The 15773-nt window shown below is 45.5% G+C and overlaps 1 protein-coding gene across 2 annotated transcripts in view; it reads right to left on the bottom strand.

Moving 5' to 3' along the window:
* Positions 1–15773, bottom strand: part of SNAPC3 (small nuclear RNA activating complex polypeptide 3) — a 173166-nt gene that overhangs the window by 81721 nt on the left and 75672 nt on the right. For both annotated transcript variants that reach the window (XM_082243785.1, XM_082243786.1), the window contains exon 4: positions 5646–5750. In XM_082243785.1, coding sequence (XP_082099911.1) covers positions 5646–5750 — 105 coding nt within the window. The remainder of the gene's footprint in view (positions 1–5645; positions 5751–15773) is intronic.

Below are 15773 nucleotides of genomic sequence, written 5' to 3'. Positions count from 1 at the left end.
CGCAGATGTGTCCTGTGAGGAGGCTGCTAGCAGGGATGGGTCGTTCATAGTGCCAGGGCGAACCATAGCTGAACGCTCGATGGCGGGCTGGGGGTCCATCTGACCCTCTGCCCTGGAGAACCAGGGCGGTCAGTCCGAATCCCAGCACCGCATGATCCATCTTCATCCGAAGAATCGACAAAACTAAAGCTGACAAAATAAACAGCTAGTAAAATAAGAGAAAACTGACATTTTCAAAAGAAAAGCAAATAAAAAAAGGATTAGATAGGCTGAGACTGTAGCCCCAGCACAGGGAAGCCTAACTACTCTTGACGCTAGGCAGATTAAAACTGAGTTGGGAGTGGTCACTGCAGGGATGTATTGACCAGATAGGACAGCCCCCATGGGTGTGTATATGCAAATGCCCTTGTTCTTTTGACTAAGTCTATATGCCTAGCTACTCCTGCGGAGCGGAAGTCAATACCCAACAGTGATGACTTAGAGGAGGCGGCGACTGTCGGAGGACGCAAGAGAAAAAAATATTATATATATATATATATATATATATATATATATATATATATATACACATACATACATACATACACACACACACACACACACATACATACACACATATTTACACATACACACATACAGGCTCTCCTAACTTAATGACCAGGTTGTTTAAAGAATTGGTTGTTAAACAAGGAGCCACAAGTAATCAATATTTTAAGTATTCCTAACTAATGTACCATATTCTGGAAAAAATAAAAAGGTCTAAACACGAAACTCCAACTTAATAACATGGTTTATATTTGCATAAGTACAGAACACAAAAATATAAACAAAAATCCTGTACTGTACAACACAATGATGTAAAGTGCCCATAAAAACGAAACGTAAGAGCTAGTAGTAAGTCTGAGCGGACGTTAAACAGGCAAGTCATTAAACGAGAAGTGTCTGTATACATACATACATACACACACACACACACACACACACACACAGGACTTTGTATGATGGCGCAATTTTTTGCACTGAATTATGACATTTGCAAAAGTTTTTTTTTTTTTTTTTATTATTATTCTAAGCGCTGCTTTTTATTAAATATGTATTTTTGTATCATTTTATTACAGCTTAAGGCCCCTTTCACACACTCCGTCCGTCGGACGGAGTCTGTTTTTCTCAGCGGGGGATCGATCCGCCGATTTCCCCCGCTGAGCAGGAGGATGATAGCTGTTCTCCGCTCTGTATGTGGAGACACAGCTGTCAGTTCCCCATGCATCTCTATGGGGGAAATCGGATGGGAAAGGACCGTCGGTCCATTCTCATCCGATCCCATCTGATCCGCTGGATGGATGGAAAATAGAATTTTTGTAAGAACTTACCGTAAAATTCTTTTCTCTGAGTCCTCTGACAGTCGTCCCCCATTCATACAAACTGCACATCTGGGTATTGATCTTCTCCACAGGAGTAAACTAGGCAGAAGCTTTTGTTAGAATATTAACAAAAAACTTTGTATTAGACACACCTACAGGGGGCTGTCCCTATGGTAAATACCCCCAGCTAGCCTCATTCCCAATTCAGTTTGGTAGCAAGCAGTATAGAGATCCACGAACCCCAAAAGAGGGGCGGGGGGCGGCGTCTGTCAGAGAAAATAATTTTACGGTAAGTTCTTACAAAAATTCTATTTTCTCTTACGTCCTCTGAAAGTCGCCACCCACTCATACAATCTGCACGTCTGGGATGTCCCAAAGCAGTGTAGATGTGAGGGGTGGGAAAACGTAACCGTCAAGAAAGGCAACGCAGCACCCAGGTCAGGGAAAAAAACCTTTTCTGAACCAGAAAGGTAAACATTGGGCAACAAGAAAGCGCAACAGGAGCGAAAACCCAGGAAAACAAATAAAAGGGGGAAACCCCAACAGGAGGAGACAGGCCAAAACTACCCGTCTCCCCTAAGGCACTGCCGCACTCAAAACTTTGCGGCCAAAAGAGGCAGCCGCTGATGCCAAGACATCAAGTTTGTAAAATTTTGTAAAGGTATGCAAGGACGACCTGAGTCACCGACGCCTGATGGCGGAATGGCCAAGACGCACTCAACGCTCTGGTAGTGCGCTGTGACAGGGAAAGGAGGAACCTGATCCCTAATTGAATAGGCCTGCACAATCGTCTGCCTGATCCATTTTGAAATGGTTGCTGCAGACGCAGCCGTACCCGTCCGAGGTCCCTCAGGAAGGAAAAAAAGACAATCCGACTTTCTGAAGGATTCAGTAGATGACAGGTAAACCCTGATCGCCTGTACCACATCCAAGGAATGCAAGGCAAACTCCTTAGGATGCTTAGGCTTCGCACACAGCGAAGGTAAGACAATGTCCTCGTTGAGTTGGAAATCCGAAACCACTTTTCGGAAGAAAGGACGCACGAGGCGAAATAAGCCTTCCAGGTACGATAATAAATCTTACCTGAGGAGGCCTTCCTGGCCTTGAGCAAGGTAGGAATGACCGCCGACGAGAGACCACTGTCTTTCAAGACCTAGCTTTCAACAGCCACGCCGTCAAAAGCCAGCGACTGTAAAGCAGGATGGAAGATCGGCCCTTAAGGCAGAAGATCGTCTCTTAGCGGGAGCCCCCAGGGAGGCTCGACGACCAGTTGCATGATGTCCGTGTACCAAGACCGACGCGGCCAGTCTGGGGCCACCAGAATCACCAACCTCGTTTCCGAGACCAACTCTCGGTTCCGAGAGTCAGCAATCAGAGTGAGCTTAAGCGCCTTGGCCCACTCCACAACAGCCTGAGAGACCATTACCGAAGCGAACACTGGTTTCAGCAAGGAACCCGCTACCAAATAGATGTGGCGGGAAAGAAAGTTTCCACCCGCCTATCTGCCAGGTCTTTAAACACCAGAGAATCCTCCGCGGGCATTAAAGTGGCCTTATTTAACCTGGACACAGTGTGGTCCACCTTAGGAGCCGCAGTCCAGCGATAATCCACCGGGTCCGCAAAGGGATAACGGTACTGAAATCTCTTTGGCACCACAAAATTATGTTTCAAATTACGCCATTGTTCATTCACGGTATCGTGAAACTCTGCGGGACAAGGAAAAACCTGACCCAATTTTTGGGCTTTGCAGGTGCCAATGGAAGACCGCTTACCCGACAGGTGGGGCTCATCATCCAAATTTTAAGTGTCTTTCACAGAGCCAATAGGCGCGGACACCGCAGCGCGGTCCCGTGCTGATTCGGAGGAGGAATCCTCCTCCACGTCCGACTGAGAGGACTGAGACCCCTCAGGGGGTATGCTGTCCGTGGCAACCAAATCTGGCTCTGAATCAGAAGACTGAGAGGGCATAGGCCTTCTCTTAGAAGCCCGGTCAGACATCAACAAATACACTTTTGACGCTAAAGTCGCAAGTGCAGCAGTAAGGGAGACTATAGCAGAGGATTCAGGAGTACCTGAACCCTCTTACCAGATCTGGGGGGAATTTGCTATCCTGGGACTCCATAATAGCAGTCTCAATTTAAAGGACGCTGGCCCTTTAAATCGTCGATTTCCGCAGTCCCCACCGCAAATGGGGAGCAAGACCTGTACTACAGGAAACTGCAAAAAAATGAATGCTAGCAGGAATGCAGGCCAGGAAACACAATCAAAGCCCCCCCACAGTGTGCTATACTTGCCACGCTGCTGAATCGATCTGCATGTGAAGAAAGAGGAAGTGATCTCACGGCTCTAGAGGCAGACAGCCCTGAGCCACAAGAAAATGGTTGCCAATACAAGTCTATGAGAAAAGCTCTGGGAAAATGGCCGCTGTCCACATAAGGAGATTTCGCCCACACTAAATATGGCGGCTGATCAGCGCCAAAAGCATAGTAGAAAATGGCTGCTGCCCTCACAATGAGGCCAAACAGCCTGCCCAAACCTAAAATGGCGGCCGCACGGTTTCGTGCCGATTGCGGCCCCCACACACCATGTACTGTTTCCCAAATAGTTGCACAAGCACCTCAGGGACATAGGAGACCCCTGCAATCCCACATACAGCGGTGGAACCGCCAAAGTGCCCCCGCAGGGACCGGGAAGGGACACACAGGGACAGCACCTACAGACATGAGGGGGACATTACAGAACCCATACCTAACTGCCATTCCCATAAAACAGAGGGCCCACATACACACCCAGACAGACAATGCCAGAGACAGAGGGGTAGCATGGTACTCACCGGTCCAGGGAAACTTGGGTACCGCTCTTTAACAGGAAGCCTCCCACTCTGAGTGGTGGTGCTGCCAGCCGAAGGGGATGCTAGCAACACGCGGGCGTACCGCAGTTGAGACATCCCCGCGAAGATAGCAACTTCGCATGCTCGACCCTGAGGTCAGGGACATGGTCGTTTGCGAGGCCTGGCGTACCAATAACCTGCTAACGCTCGATGGCAGGCTGGGATTCCGTAAGGCTCTAGGATAACCAGTGCGATTCCCAGCTCCGCAAACACTGTGGTCTTCCCAAGTCCGACTAACTAAGCGCAGGAACAAATAAAAAGCTATCTTTTTAAAGAAAAAATACTTTTCTAGAGAGAAAAAATAAAAAGAAGAAAGAAGGCTGAGACCGCAGCCCCAGCCAGGGAAAAGCCAGCCTACTCCTAAGCTAGGCAGCAGCAAACTGAAATGGGAATGAGGCTAGCTGGGGGTATTGACCATAGGGACAGCCCCCTGTAGGTGTGTCTATACAAAGTTTTTTGTGAATATTCTAACAAAATCTTCTGCCTAGCTTACTCTTGTGGAGAAGGCCAATACCCAGACGTGCAGATTGTATGAGTGGGCGGCGACTGTCAGAAGACGCAAGAGAAAATGGGGTTTCCATCCGTCCAGATTTGACAGATCGGATGTCAGCGGACATGTCTCCGCTGACTTCCAATGCCCCATAGGGACCCTTCAGATCCGCCCAAAAAAACGGACAGGCGGATCTGAACGGTCCGCCTGTGTGAAAGAGCCCTAAAAACAGCTGCTAATGATTTGTATCATTTTATTACAGCTTAAAGCAGCTGCTAGAGATTTATGTACAGTAGGTAAAATAAGTATTGAACACGTCACCATTTTTCTCAGTAAATATATTTCTAACAGTGCTACTGACATAATCACACCTGGGCAAGGCATGCAACTAGTTTCTCCATACAGGAGGCATCTTGAAGCTGTCATTACCAACAAAAGATTTTGTATTTAGTATTAAATATATTTCAGTTAGCGTGTTCAATACTTTTTTCCCTGTCTCATTCCATTTTATTACACAAAATTTAAAATTTTGGTTTCTTTGTAAGAATGGATTGCATTGATTGGTACTGACATTTGGTAAAAACTATATGTCAATCAATAGCACCTTTAGAAATATATTTACCTAGAAAAATGAGGACAAATCCAATCTAATGTATCACTTAAGCCAATGCACAGTGACAGAAGCTTAATTATACATAGTTGCAATTTGGCATTACTCCCTAAAAATGTTGTGATTGTTTTTAAACTCAAATCTTCATAAAAGCGAAGGCTTTTTCCCCCCCTAATATAAAGGCATGTAGGATTGTAAACTGCCCACTACTGTGAAATGTAAAAAATACATAAACTTAAAGCAACCAATATGGAACTGAATAAACATTGATGCATATAATTAAATATAACAAACCTTATGTAAAATCATTGGATATACCAAATTCAAAGTTAAAACCAGTTCTCCCTCATTAACCATGCCTGAAGGATCTTCTGGCCTCCTTCCTAAACCCCGGGATTCCTAGAGAAATATAAATACATAAAAAAAAAAAAAAAAAACAGTTTACAACATGCATGTAATTTATTAAGCTCTATTTTTTTTTTTTTTATTGAATTGGGGGGGGTGTATTCCCAAAGTTTAAGAAATAAACTGAAAATCTGTTTCAAAACAAGCCGGCCATGGGGATTTCATATTCTGGTTTGAGGAGGAGGCACATTTTTTAAGAGCTACTCTCCGTGTATAAACTACTGCCTGTAAACTAATCTAATGAGAGGCGCTGTCCATATAGCATTTGCTTTAATTGTGATAATGTAGCAGTACTTGCATTTGAGTACAATTTGAAAGGCCCCCCCAGTGGGTTCAAGACTGTTGGCAGTAGTCAATCAGCATTTCTAATACACAAACCATACATTAACATTATGTTGCAAGCAGGTTCCTTTTACTTTTGTGTCCAAATGCTACATGGGACATTTAAACACAAGACGCAGTCAGGCAAGCGGTTATTCTCAACGCAGATTTGCAAATAAATATAGGCAACAAACAAGCAAACACAATTTTATATTTCGTTCATTAGAGCCCATTCACACTGCAGCGACTTGTCAGAGGACTTGTCAGCCTGACAAGTCGCGGTCCATTGAGTAGCACAGGACCCGTTCTAATAGGAGTGACACAAGTCGCTCCGACTTAGAAAAAGGGTCCTGTACTACTTTGGTGCGACCTCGGAGCGACTTGCATAGACTTCAATTATGTGAAGTCCCTGCAAGTTGCGCCGAAGTCGCGGTGCACGCGTCTTCACAGGTCGCCCCCCCCCCGAAGTCGTGCCGCTTCAGTGTGAACCGGCACTTGGGCAAATGTTTTAAACCCACCAGACCTATTTATTGCAACTTTGTTTCTATGGTCATGTTGTGCCCCATACCCTGCAAAACTGGCTAAAGTTAAAATATATGCGGATGAGTTTTAGCTCCCTTCCTTGCTTCCTACATAACTATTTTCTTTAAACACCAAAATCTACATTTTAGATTTACTAAAGTGCATTTTTTATGGGAAAATGTATGGGAGGTGATAATGACTCTTTGGGGTTTATTTACTAAAGGCAAATCCACTGTGCACTGCAAGTGCAGTCGCTGTAGATCTGAGGGGAATATCTGAAGTGAAGTGAAGCTGTGCTGATTTCTATCATCCAATCACGTGTAAGCAAAAATGCTGTTTTTATTTACCTTGCATGTCCCCCTCAGATCTACAGCGAGTGCACTTGTAATGCACAGTGGATTTGCCTTTAGTAAAAACAAAACCCTTTGTGTAAATCTGCAGAAATGTGACCGTAAGGCCAGACAATTCAAAATAATACCCTCATTTAGAACAGAAAGACACTGCAAAACAGGAAGAAAAGTCTTGGGTTCATTAAAAAAAAAAAAGAAATTGGCACCGAGCAGTTTAGGTCATAATGTGCTAGTATGCATCGAATACTAGCAAATTATGACAGATTTACCTGAAAAGGTAGCCCTCCAGTAGCACGCTGTCAATGACTAAAGCGCTTCCATCTTCACCCAGTATTACTTAACGGTTCGTGGGCTTGGGCGATAGGAATGGCAAAGCCAACAATGACATCTCTCCCACACATGCGCGCGAGGAGTCACTGTTTATGTCATGGCTCTGTGCATACCTGTGCTGTTCCTTCAGGGCACATGCGCTGGTGACGTCACCAGCTGCTACTAAAGTAAATATCTCCTAAATGGTGCACGTTTAGGAGATATTTACTGTACCCATAGGTAAGCCTTATCATAGGCTTACCTATAGGTAAAAATCATTCAAGGGAGTTAACTCCCACTTTAATACACAAGTCTGAAAACAACTGTAAGATGGTTGAGGTACCAAAGTCTGCTGTAATGCCTTGGAAGACAACTATTGGATAACAGGGGTTAAACATTCAAGAATGGAGGCCAATAGGCCCCAAAAATCAAAACCACAATAGTTTAGAACCTCACACAGCCACCTACAAGGTTCTCTTCTTGAAGGAAACATCTGCAGATGGCCAAACATCTACTTAGTGGTACTTCGTAAAGGTATCAACAGAGCGCCAGGTAGAAGTCTTAGAAACTTGAGCTACTGAAGCCTGATGTTGAATAGCCCAGGAAGCACCAACACTCCTGGTATATAACTGGTATATATCTGGCAATAAACCTTTGATAAAGTCATATTTGATGAAACGCGTCAGTTTAATGCCAAAGACAGCCTGATCTGTGTGCCCCATTTGTGTGCTCTTGTTCCTGGATGTTTTTAATAAGTCTTTATAGATTTCAATATTTTTATTGATTTTTTGAAGAAAAAGATCACAAGGTACAAAAGGTACTAACAGTCCATGACCATAAAACACAGTAACAGAGAAACAGCTGACATAGAAGTTAAATAATTAAACAGTAGCATAAACTTTGGCAAAAGCAGAGCCCCCCATTGTCAACTAAAGCAACATTGGCCGGCCAGGACCCCCGCCACACCCCCTCCGGCACCCCCTCTCACTGCGCCCCGAGGATGAGAGCAGCCCCCCAACCCACACCAGCGCAATTAACTGGGGAGGCGTCCACCATCTTCGATTCCTCAGGAAAGCGTCCGGAATGCTTAGCAGAGGTAGAGGCCATGGAAATCAAAAACTGAGGACCAACCGTGGTCCGTCAACACCCGTATCACTGTGTCGAAATGTTCAAACACATAAAAAGAAAAAAAAAAAAAAAAAGAGAAGATAGAAAGATAAGGGAGAGACATGGAGAGGATAAAAGACGGGGGGAAAACAGTAGTAAGTAGTAGAAAGGAAGTAGTAGTGGTGGGAAAGTGTCGTTGCCCAGGCTCATGTCCCCGAGATCAGGGTTCACACACAGGTTATGCGGTCACAGCAGGCAAGGGTCCCTCCTCAACTCAAGGAGGGCCAGCTAGGTAGCGTACCCAAGGGTCCCATGTTTTCTTAAAAAGGTTCATTTTGTCATTTAGTATCGCCACCAACCTCTAATTTATCATGATCCAGGTCAACTTGGCCTTCAGCAGCTCAATCGGCACCACTGGAGTCCGCCAAGAGCGGGCTATCGCGATTTTGGCCGACGTAAATATAAAGGCTATAAAAGGCGTTTGGTATGTTTAGGTACCCCCTCAACGGGTTTGCCCAGAAGTGCCTGTTGGGGAGATTTGACTAGATTGATATGCGTTAGAGAATAAATAAAATTGTACGTACAGATCCAGAACCGCCTGACTTTTGCACAAGTCCACCATGTGTGGAAGGCAGTATCCACCTGGCCACATCCCCTAAAGCAGTTGGGAGACGCGTCCCGAACCGCAGCCGCCAATCTGACTGGGACCATGTACCACTGCAAAAACACTTTGTAGTTTGCTAATCATTTTAAGTGGATTTAGACTATGTTTGCCTCGTTTGGTTTATCCCTCTATGTCATTTGGTGAATAAGAGTCTTCATCTTGCTTCATTCGTCTTGTGATTGCAAACTGTAACATCCATGGCTGCAGCGCCTATCTGGAGACCCACTTGATACCTTGTGAGCCCTTCTGACCCATTTACTATACAGTATTTTGGGTCCAGTAATCTGGTGAGCGCATATGCCTGTTTCCTAGTTGGTGTTGGGATCTAGCGTCTACTGTGATCACACACATCACCCTGGACTTTCAATCTTCACTTGGGACTTTAATTGTTATTTTAAGTGATTCATTCAGTATTATGACTTTGTTTTAGCGCTGTACGTTTTACATATTTTTATACCTTTTAGACCATAAGCTTGAGAAATACATTGACAGATCCAAATGGAAGCAAACAGGGAATCAGACTGCCAAACCACTGCACTAGGTAAAACTTTAACTGCACAAACCACATTCAAGGTAGATTCTTTTCCTCCAGCATCTGAGGCTTAGGACAGAAGGAAGGCAACACAATATCCTGGTTAAGATGGAACAAAGAAATCACCTTAAAAATAGGCCACAAGGTGGAGTCACATTTAGCAAGTCCTAAAACTGAATAACTTGTTGATAGCTTTGGAAGCACCAAAGACCGTCCTAGAAAAAGTGTGCTTGGCTAGAGCGGTGTGGAGAGTTTACATGCATTGTAGGATTTAAGAACATTGAGATTGCACTTCCTACTTAGCATACCCCGTGTTTTCTCATCTGCTACATTTCACAGACTACTCTTTTTGGGAACAAAAAGGTTTAACTACCCTAGAGGCAGGGCTAGTACAAAGGGGGTGGGACCGGGGGACATCTGTCCTGGGCGGTGTCCATATCTGCGATGAGGGGGGCACACTGGGAGCTTCTGCCGCTTCTCCTGTCTGACGGGAGTGAATGTCATTCTCCCTCCTGTTACTGCACAATGTAGGATTCCCCTGTTCCAGCCACTTTAACTCTGCCTTATCTCTCCTGCAGCCGTTAATCACTCCTCTCCTTCCAAGCTCCCCTCCCCATCGGCTTGTTCTCCTTCTTGGCCAGGTCACTTGAGTTGGTCACCTTTACTTTGTCTCCTCTCACTTCCAGCACTCTCTTTATCTTCCCTGCACAATTGTAAGTCTGCTCCTCTCTCATGTTCACATCAACCCTTCACCTTCTTCTATCAGCTGTCCCCTCCATAAATCTGCACTGCATGCCCTGCAGCCTTTGCTCTCAGCTCTGGGCATTCCAAGCAGCCATTTAGCTGACCCTGTCCTGTCCCAAAATGCAGCCTTAGCACTTTCTCTACAGTCCTTCACTCTGCTCTTCATTAACACATATTCTTCCTACCCAGACGCCCCCCCCCCCCCACCTGCCTATCCACTCTTTCTTATCCCCAATAACTGGCGCACTGCAGTTTGGCCACAGTGGGATTACATGCGCATTTTACCTGGATTTTAGGTGCACTTCTATTTCATTTTTATTACAAAGTGCATTTTCTTGAAAGCGCATCAAAGTCCTGCATGCTGCATATTTGATGCAGTTTCAGAAAACGCACTATGTAATAGAATTCAATAGAAATGCACCTAAAATCCAGGTAAAACGCACATACAAATCACACTGTGGCCAAACGCACTGCACCAGTGCGAGTACACTAGGCAATTCACAACTTTGCATGTCCGCCACAAAATTGTGGCTTTCCTGACACACACACAGAAACACACTGTCCATTAGTAGACATGCGACAGTGCCATTAATTGTTAATGTCACCCCACACATCTGCTAACACATGCATTTTCACATGCACCAAACCACATAGTGTCTCAAAAGCGAAACATCAGGTCTCTTTTTAGAGCCCTGATAATTCATCAAAGCTCCAGGGCAGTTAAAAATGTAAACCCCCCCCCAATAAAAAAAAAAACAAAAAACTAACTAGATTTTTGTAAGGACTTACCATGAAATCCTTTTTTCTGAAGTTCGACAGACACAGCTCCTTATGTTCATGACTCATAGGGATGTCCTAAAGCAGTATAATCATGAGGGGTGTGAAACACAGAAAACAAAAATCCAATGGCTAAACTTAGCCAACCAGGTAACATGGAGCTCAACCGGAAAAAATTGAACCCTCAAAGAGAAACGAAACAGAGTTGCCTTTTAAACTGCAGCCTGCAAAACCTTGCGGCCAAAAGAAGCATCCGAGTATGCCAACACATCTATCTGCAGAATTTTGTGAAGGTATTGCACTAGAGATCGACCGATTATCGGCAACACCGATATATCGGGGGCCGATATGCACTTTCCCTGATGTATCGAAATCGGCCTCTGAACATACAGATATTGCAGATATTTTTGTGACGTCATTGCGTATGTTGCGCTGCACACGTTCTGCCTTTTAAGATCACCTCCCACGCCTCGGACAGCCTCGCGTGCACTGTGCCGCCAGCTGCAGTCTGGTCACGGTGCCAGTCATCCACCCACAGGCCCTGGCCTCAGCCACCCACCACAGAGTGCTATCTGCCAACCATCTGACCCACAACAGAACAGGGTGCCAGGCCTGCATCCAGCCTCCCACCTCACAACAGGGTGCCAGCAGCCAGCCACCCACCCCACAACAGGTTGCCAGCAGCCAGCCACCCACCCCACAACAGGGTTCCAGCGAGCAAACCAGCCACCCAGATGACACCAAGCCAGCCACCACACAGTGTTTCAGCAAGCCAGCAAGCTACAAAAGGCCAGGGTGAGTGACACCAAGTCAGCCACCCACACAAAAGGGTGAACCCAACCCAGCCATCCACCACAGTGTTCCAGCAAGCCAGCCACCCACCACAGTGTTCCAGCAAGCCAGCCACCCACCACAGTGTTCCAGCAAGCAAGCCACCCCACAACAGGGTGACACCAAGCCAGCCACCCACCCACCACAGTGTTCCAGCAAGCGAGCCATTCACCACAGTGTTCCAGCAAGCCAGCCACTCACCACAGTGTTCCAGCAAGCCAGCCACTCACCACAGTGTTCCAGCAAGCAAGCCACCCATAACAGGGTGACACCAAGCCAGCCACCCACCCCAGTTTTCCAGCAAGCCAGCCACCCACAGCAGGGTGACACCAAGCCAGCCACCCACCACAGTGTTCCAGCAAGCCAGCTACACTGCCAGGCGTCAGCTACCGACCCCCAACAGGGTGCCAGCCAGCCACCCAAACTGCCAGGCATCAGCCACCAACCCACAAGGGTGCCAGCAAGCCACCCACACTGCCAGGCGTCAGCCACCGACCGACCCACAACAGGGTGCCAGCAAGCCATTTTTTTAATCTTTTTTGTGTCTTTCAAATTGCAATGGAGAGGGATGAGGAGAGAAAAAGTAAAAGTGTGGTCTGGGACTATTTCTCATCTCAACCATCTCCAGGAAAAGTAACAGTGTGCCACACATGCACAAATAATATAAGCATGGGATCAGTAACCGCAAAAAACAAAAACATGTAAAATCTTTGGGCCCATCTAAGAGTTCATCATATTGAATTATATCATGCTGCACAGAAAAAAAAATGAATATCAATGTGATTTTGAAATACCTCCTCCACTATTCCAGGCAACAATAACAGATATATTTCTGGGAAAAAAAAAAAAAACAGATCCCAACTGCTGGACAGAGTAATCACAGAGATTGTCACTGATAACCAGCCATTTACAATGGTGTCTGACTCCAGTATTATCGAACAGAAATGCTGGGAAAGATTCACCAAAAGGTCATTGACAAAGAAAAGGCTATGCTGCAACCAGAGAATGCTGGCAACTCACTCTCATTCACTACTGACTGCTGGTCAGGACAAACAGAGTCAGTCAGTAATGATTCTTACATGTCACTTCATTGACAGTGGATGGACAAAAAGGCAATTAGTGTTGAATACAAAAGTGATTCAGGGATCCCACACTGGGGAGTACAGTAGAGAAATGTTTCTAGGCATGCTTTAAGACTGGGGAATCAACAAAGACCGAGTGATGTTTGTGCAACTTTGAGACCATGGAGCAAACCTGCGGAAAGAAATGAGGCTTGATGATATGTCATACCTCAGTGTCATGGCACACAACACCCTCCAACTTTCAAATGATGGTCTGTCAAGCCAAAGAGCTTTGATTGATATAGGTTTGGAGAAGCATGAAGAGATTAAAAATGTTGTGATTGCAAGTCTTTTAAATCCTCGATACAAGAACCATGCTTTCTCTTCTGATGATGTATTGGCAAAGGCAAAATAATGGCTGACAGAAGATATTCAACAGGAGGTGCAGGAGGTTCCTACCGAAAAGACAAGTCCAGATCACTATTTTTATAAATATGAAAGAGCAGCATGCTGCAAAAATAGAAAAATGTCCAAAAATTTGTCAACGAACAGAAGAGAATCTTCATCGTGGCCGAATTGATAAGGACATTTTCAGTGTTTTATTGGGGCCTCATGCGGAGGATTCCATTTCTTCTGAATCTGCAATAATGAGCATGGATGATGAACTTCATCTCTATTTGAAGGAACCGGTAATTGACAGAAGAATTGATCCTCTTCAGTGGTGGAAAGAAAATGAGGTACGCTACAAAAGACTTGCTTCCCATGCTAGAAGATACCTCTCTCTCTGCTCCTCTCCTGCTGAGCATGTTTATGAAGTGGCAGCATTATATGAACAAAACAGAAGCCCTTTAAAAGGTGACCATGGACATGCTAAAAATGTTCTGCTTTCTGCAGTATAATATTGTTCTACCTACCTGGGAGTATTGAAAAGAGTAGTGTCCACTCAAATCCACTGTCTTGCTGTTGTCTAGCTTTTTTTCCAGCAGTTTTGCACTGACTGCAGTAGTTGCAGTGAGTGCCCTACTGCAGAGGTAGTCCACTTACTCTAATCCAATGTCTTGCTGTTGTGTAGCTTTTTTTTCTAGCAGTTTTGCACTGACTGCACTGCAGATTTAAATTATTGCAGTGAGTGAGTGCACTACTGCAGCATTTATTATGCATTAATGCACAATCAGAATGATGTGAAACTAAATGTCCCTGCAATTGAAGTTTTCCTATCAGTTCTCATTCAGTTATGGTGTGAAGAATGAACCCTTAATGTTAAAAATGTTCATAAATAAAGTTTTACATGTTCAGTAACAGATTTTTGTCGAAATTTGTGTTTAATTTGCAAAATTCTAAATGTACATAAATATCGGGCAATATCGGCCGATACCAATATGCGATCGCCAAAATATCAGTATCGGCAAGGAAAAAATGATCACTAGTATGCACAGACGACCAAGTTGCCCCCTTGCAAACTTGTAGCATCAACGCCTGATGGCGAAAAGCCCAAGAGACAAATCAGTGCTCTCTTAGAATGAGCCTTCACTGGGAAAGGAGGAACCTGACCCCTCAGTGAATAGGCCCGTATCACCGTCCGCCTGATCCAACTGGAAAAGGTCGCAGAAGATGCAGCCAATCCCTTATGAGGTTCATCAGTAAGGACAAAAAGAGTCTAATTTCCTAAAGGACTTAGTGGTCTCTAAAGAACCCCTGATTGCCCGAACCACATCCAAAGAACGCAAGACATACTCCTTAGGATGCTGAGGCTTAGGGCAATGTGAAGGCAACACAATGTCTTCATACAGATGAAAATCAGAAACCACCTTAGGAAGGAACGACTGATTAGGTCCAAGTACCACCTTATCCCTGTGTACCACCAGATAAGTTGAGCGGCAAGACAACGCCGCCAATTCAGATACCCTGCAGGCAGAAGTGATCGCCGCCAAGAAGGCAACCTTCTGAGAAAAATAAAGCAGCGAAATCATCCAAATTTTTTCAAAAAGGAGGCTTTTGAAGAACAGATCACACCAGATTTAGGTCCCACAGAGGTAGCGGGATCGCCTCGGAGGAGCCATATGGCACACTCCCTGGATAAAAGTCCAGATAGGACATGCGTGCCTAGTGGGCGTTGAAAACATATAGCCAAAGCCGAAACTTGGCCTTTGATAGTACCCAAAGGCAACCCCTGTTCAACCCATTTCTGCAAAAAGGCCAAAACAAGCAAGGGTGCACAGTCAGGGATTCACACCATGAAATGTACGATTTCCACGTACGATGGTACATCTTCCTGGAAGTTGACTTCCTAGCCCTTCAAGAGTGTAGGAATCACAGAGTCAGAAAGACCCCTATCTCTCAACACCTGACATTCAACAGTTATGCTGTTAAAGCCAGCGACTGTAAAGGAGAATGGAAGATCGGACCTGGAGTCAGCAGATCTTCCCTGAGAGGAAGTCTCCAAGGGGTACCGGCGACCAGCCTCATCAGGTCTGCATACCAAGACCAGCGAGGCCAGTCTGGAACCACCAGAATGACCGGAAAGTTTTCCACCACTTTCCTGCGCAGAAGCCTTGGCAGGAGCTTCAATGGGGGAAATGCATAAATCAGCCGATACCGACCCCAAGGAGACACCAGTGCGTCTGTGGCATCGGCCAGAGGATCCCGAGACCTGGCTAAGAATCTCTGCACCTTCTTGAGACGAGAGGCAAACAGAACCCCCCCCCCCCACCAAACACATAGGAGGCGAAACACCTCCGGTGTAGGGGCCACTCATTGATCCAACACCTGACGACTCAGGTAATCGGCCTGCCAGTTTTC

The sequence above is a fragment of the Pelophylax lessonae genome (assembly GCF_965119305.1).
Source record: "Pelophylax lessonae genome assembly, chromosome: 1".
Classification (NCBI taxonomy): Eukaryota; Metazoa; Chordata; class Amphibia; order Anura; family Ranidae; genus Pelophylax; species Pelophylax lessonae.
Note: the sequence above shows the minus strand (reverse complement) of the source record. Positions and strands in the feature narration are given on the sequence as shown.